The 4928-nt window shown below is 43.6% G+C and overlaps 1 protein-coding gene across 1 annotated transcript; it reads left to right on the top strand.

Annotated features, from left to right (window-relative positions):
* Positions 1–1617: 1617 nt before the first annotated feature.
* Positions 1618–4245, top strand: SNAI2 (snail family transcriptional repressor 2). The gene is made up of 3 exons (XM_057365028.1): positions 1618–1934; positions 2480–3025; positions 3956–4245. The coding sequence occupies exons 1-3, from the start codon at positions 1856–1858 to the stop codon at positions 4135–4137; spliced, it is 807 nt and encodes a 268-aa protein (XP_057221011.1). The 5' UTR covers positions 1618–1855; the 3' UTR covers positions 4138–4245.
* Positions 4246–4928: the final 683 nt, after the last annotated feature.

Raw genomic sequence — 4928 nt, 5'->3', positions numbered from 1 at the left:
CACTCGGAAATCCATATGGCACCTTTCACTAACAGACACCTAGAATTAGATGCTGAACAGATGAATCTTTTTAATCAGTTCTTGAAAATGGCTAGCTTTCCCTGCACTTGTTTTGGTATTCCCCAAGATTAAGAAGTCATGCGGCTTGACAAAGCACTTTGCTCTTGCATGTCTTAACAGACCCATCAGGCTTTTTTTTTTTTTTTTTTTTTTTTTTCCTTCAAGAGATTCACATCTATTCCAACACCTGCTGCAAAAACGGGCTGGGGTGGTCTCTGTAAAACACCCTCTGCACCTCCTCCAAGGAAGAGAGAGAGAGCCCCAGCGTCACACCAGCACGGCATGTCGGTATGTGCCCAGGCAGGTGTAGGTAATACACAACGAGGGGGAGGGAGGGGTGGGGAGGGCAGACCAAGAGTCAATCAGAGTGTAATTTGTGTTAGAAATKTACCAGCGTTCAGCTGTCCATATTTCCAAAATGCAAATATTTTAAAATTAAAAAACCTATCTGTGGCTAAATATCTCCTCTAAATCAATCTAGATAACCAGAACACTCTGTGGCACATTTAAGAGACTTTCATCTTATRTGAAATACATAAAACAGATTATACCTTCATAGGAAATCAAGAGGTCCTAAAATATACTAATGGAGAAGGACATTTAAGAGACATTTAAATTACCCAGTCTATAAYTTTGGGGGGTTTGCTTATCTGTGCATCCTTTAACTGCTTTGGATAATTAGGAAAATTTCCTTGGCAGTGTCCTAAGAGGATAGGCAAAAGAGTGACATAACTACTCCCAAGGAAGGAAAGGTTGAAGTTTTGCATTCTGCAGATTTTTAAAGTAAAAGAGAAAGCACTCTTCATATGATCAGTCTGAAGCAGTATGCATATTATACAGAAGCTATCACCCTGCTCTGAAATGTAATCCTTCCCAAGGCTTCTCCCTCTCCTTGAACTCCCTCACAGTATCTGTCTGGTCCTTCTGCCTGCAAGGGTGCAGGTTGGGGGGGCAGGCTGCTCGTCTCCAGCCTTTCCTGAGCACAACTTTTCAAAGGCAGCTCCCAAATGGAGCAGGCGCCCATTCAGTTCAAAGCCTTCCATTAGGTCTGCAGGCCAACTTGTTATCTTGTAGTGTGTGAATGTGTGTGTGCACCCCTTCTGCCTTTAACAAACAGTTTGTCCCGTTGTAATTCTCGTATCAAACATCTGGAATACAAACTCATTTAAAAGGAAAAGGAAGGGAGAGAAGAAAAAAAAAAAAAAGAAAAAAAAAAAGAAAAAAGTGGGGGGAAGGAGAAAAGTTTCAGCACCTATGACTTATCCAGGTCTCAGAAAGAAAAAAGGGAAAAAAATCAGCTGAATCAGTAAACTGACCTTTATTTTCAAGCATTTTGAGCAACACATTTTTGTAGACTGCAGCTCTACAGAGCGACATGCCCCCACTTCGGAGAGCGGGGTAACGCGCTCTGCTCGAGCTCTCTGCACTGTTCACAGCTGTCTCCAGCGGGAGGAGCTGAAACCTGAACCAAACCCTCCGAGCGGGATTGGATCCCTCAGCCAGCAGCCCCAGAGCCCTCCCAGAAAAACAGCCTCTTTGGAAAAGTGCTTGAGAACATCCCGAAGCGATTGGAGGAGCGGGAAACCCTTCCCCCCTGCACCTGACTCGTGGGTATTTACAGCACTTTTCAAGGCGCCTCGGCACTGCCACTGCACCGGCGGGAGTGGATGGGCTGCGTGGGACCGGGAGCGGCACCGATGCTCCCGCAGTGACACCGCGTGTGCCTGTGCCACCCGGACCGCCACAGCGCCGCAAGGACACACGGGCTGCGACASGCTGAAACCCTGCATCCAAAATGCCACGCTCCTTCCTGGTCAAGAAGCATTTCAATTCATCCAAGAAGCCCAACTACAGCGAGCTGGACACTCACACAGGTAACAAAACGAGCTCTGGTGCCACCGCGTCGCTCCCGAGGCTGCGGTCGGTGCGTGGCGGGGCTGAGGAGGGGTGGGATTGCTCTGCTCAGTGCTTGCTCTATTTTCTCCTGCTTACAAGGAGGGAGTTTTGAGAAATATGTCAGTGCTGACCAGCGTGAATCATGAAAGTTTGCTCATCCACTTGAACTCGAGTTACTCGGAAAGGATTTGGAGTTTTCCTGTTCTGTATCTGKCGGTGGTGGAATTGAAACTTTAATTCAAATCCTGCAGGAAGTTTCACTGCTTCATTGTGTCAGGCTGCACAGATTTAAAAGCGGCATGCCGCCTTGAAGGGASGCTCCAGCTGCAATTTGCCTGTTCAAGGGCACTGTCTCTACCCATGAGAATATATGTATGAAACAATATTTCCTGAATCYCCCTTAAATTCAGATTGCCCTACTGAATGTTTAATTAATGCAGCTTTTAATCCTCAAAGTGTTAATTTTGCTGCTTTTTGGAATACTTTTCSGTTCTCTTACCTTCAAATGTTCTTCTTTCTGCAGTGATTATATCCCCCTACCTGTACGAAAGCTACCCAGTCCCTATCATACCACAGCCAGAGATCCTGAGCTCGGTAGCCTACAATCCCATTACTGTGTGGACTACAACTGGGCTGCTACCGTCTCCATTGCCCAATGACCTCTCTCCACTTTCTGGATACCCCTCATCTTTGGGAAGAGTCAGCCCACCTCCACCTTCYGACACCTCCTCCAAAGATCACAGCGGTTCAGAAAGCCCCATTAGCGATGAAGAAGAGAGAATCCAGTCAAAGCTTTCAGACCCTCATGCCATCGAAGCTGAAAAGTTCCAGTGCAGTTTATGCAACAAGACCTATTCAACTTTCTCTGGGTTGGCCAAACATAAGCAGCTGCACTGTGATGCCCAGTCGAGGAAATCGTTCAGCTGCAAGTACTGTGACAAGGAGTATGTCAGCCTGGGAGCGCTTAAGATGCACATCAGGACCCACACGCTACCTTGTGTCTGCAAGATCTGTGGCAAGGCTTTCTCTAGACCCTGGCTGCTTCAAGGACACATCAGAACTCACACTGGTAAGAGCAAGCGTTACATCTGCAGTTTCTTGTTGCTATAACATCGGGATGCCTTTTTGCTTTTTTTCTCTGCAGGTGGAAAAACCAGCAGCATTCCTTAACTAACCTTGAAATGCRTTCACAGAATTTCAAATGAATCATTAAAAGGCTAAATTCTGCCTCTTGCAGGGAGAGGGGGAAGGTGGGAGGGCGGTTTATCATGGTCTTGTAACTGCAGGCCAGATACTGCATAAATCAGCATTGCTCCCTTGATAATTTTAGGATGGTTCAGCCCATTTCCACTAGCTTTTGCTTTAAGGATTTTATGTTAACTTTCAGGCTTTGGAAATTGCTAACTYTGAGAAGGCTCCAGCTGACTGAAATCAGGCAGCAAAAAGCAGGCAATGCATGAGGGGCTCCTTTCTGGCTCCTTAAGCAGCTGGCAAGTTTAGCATGTGCTATCTCAAGTCCTTAAGAATTAGACAGAAACTCATCATCAGCAAAGTGGTTTGTTTCTATTGAGGATTTGAGTACCACACCAGTTACCATGTAATATCTGTACAGCTGTTTGCTGCTTTTCAGTCAAAGCCCTTATTCCCCAGTATTTCACACTGCACCAAGCAGAACGAGTTCTATGAAAATATCTGAAAGTGTTGGGAGGAGCCCAGTCTAAAAGTACTGCATGCACCTGTAGATGCAGAAGGTGTCAGCAGCTTGTCTTCAGAGAGTGCACTTAACAGCATACTCTCAATAGACTGGGGCTCTTCAAATTCAGCCAGCTGAAAGCTCCTCTATCTGTGGCCTGATTAACTTTTTATTAGATTTTTTTTTCTTAAGTAATTTCTGTTTGTTCATTTGTTTATTAGGATAAAAGCAGGTTTTACCTGTCCTAAGCATATACTTTTTTTTTTTAAAGCTTTATCCTATTTTCTCTTGTTGCTTCCTTTGTAGGAGAGAAGCCKTTTTCCTGTCCTCACTGCAACAGGGCTTTTGCAGACAGATCCAATCTGAGGGCTCATCTGCAGACCCACTCGGATGTGAAGAAATACCAGTGCAAAAATTGCTCCAAAACTTTCTCCAGAATGTCTCTTCTGCACAAACATGAGGAATCTGGCTGCTGTGTAGCACACTGAGTCATGCAGTCAATGTTTACCTGGACTCGATGCATTTCTCCACTCCTGTTCCAAATGATAAGTGGAAATCCAAAGGCGTTTTCTCATCTACTTTTCAGCCAAAAAAAAMMCMMMAAAAAAATCCAACCAACAACCAAATCAACAAACMAAAACACCACCAAAAAAGCAAACAAATAAACTAGTGGAAGAACTTTAGAATGTCAGTAGAAATGAGCTTTAAGTAGTTTCTGTTTTGCCATACATTTGCATTCTTAAGTGAGAATTCTGAAATGAGGRGAAAGACGCCATGCATGACATTTCAAGTAGATCTAAAGGAAGAAGCATTATCAGCTTTCTTTATAGATGAAGCCAAATGTAGGTTGTCTTTTCTTGCTTAGAAAAGGCTTCAAAGTTAACAATACATTCCTGCCAAGCCATTTCAACCAAAGACTCAGTATTTAAGTGGAAATTCTAATAAAAATACTACCCAAGTGAATTTTGCTAGACACCATTTATCTCAGGTGCCTTAAAAAGTATTCCAAGTTTACCTTAGTAGATGTTTAATATTATTCATTGCTGTGTTTTTTTATTTTATTTTATTAGAAGCCAAGGCCTTCATTAGTGACCTGAAATGCTTTAAAACTGCATAACTAAGAGAGGGAAGAAAAGGTATAAGAGAATGTACGAAAAAATTTAAAGCCACAAATTAACTGCATGTGCCTTAAGAAAAAATAAAAATAAAAGATGATACTGTAGCTTCAAACATTCCTGGTGCATGCTTGACCATCTTTTAATATGGCATAGTTCCTCTA

Source organism: Malurus melanocephalus, unplaced genomic scaffold (assembly GCF_030028575.1).
Source record: "Malurus melanocephalus ecotype Western Australia unplaced genomic scaffold, MMel_1.1 scaffold_46, whole genome shotgun sequence".
In the NCBI taxonomy this organism is placed as follows: Eukaryota; Metazoa; Chordata; class Aves; order Passeriformes; family Maluridae; genus Malurus; species Malurus melanocephalus.
The sequence above is the reverse complement of the archived record's forward strand: the minus strand, read 5'-3'. Positions and strand labels throughout refer to the sequence as shown.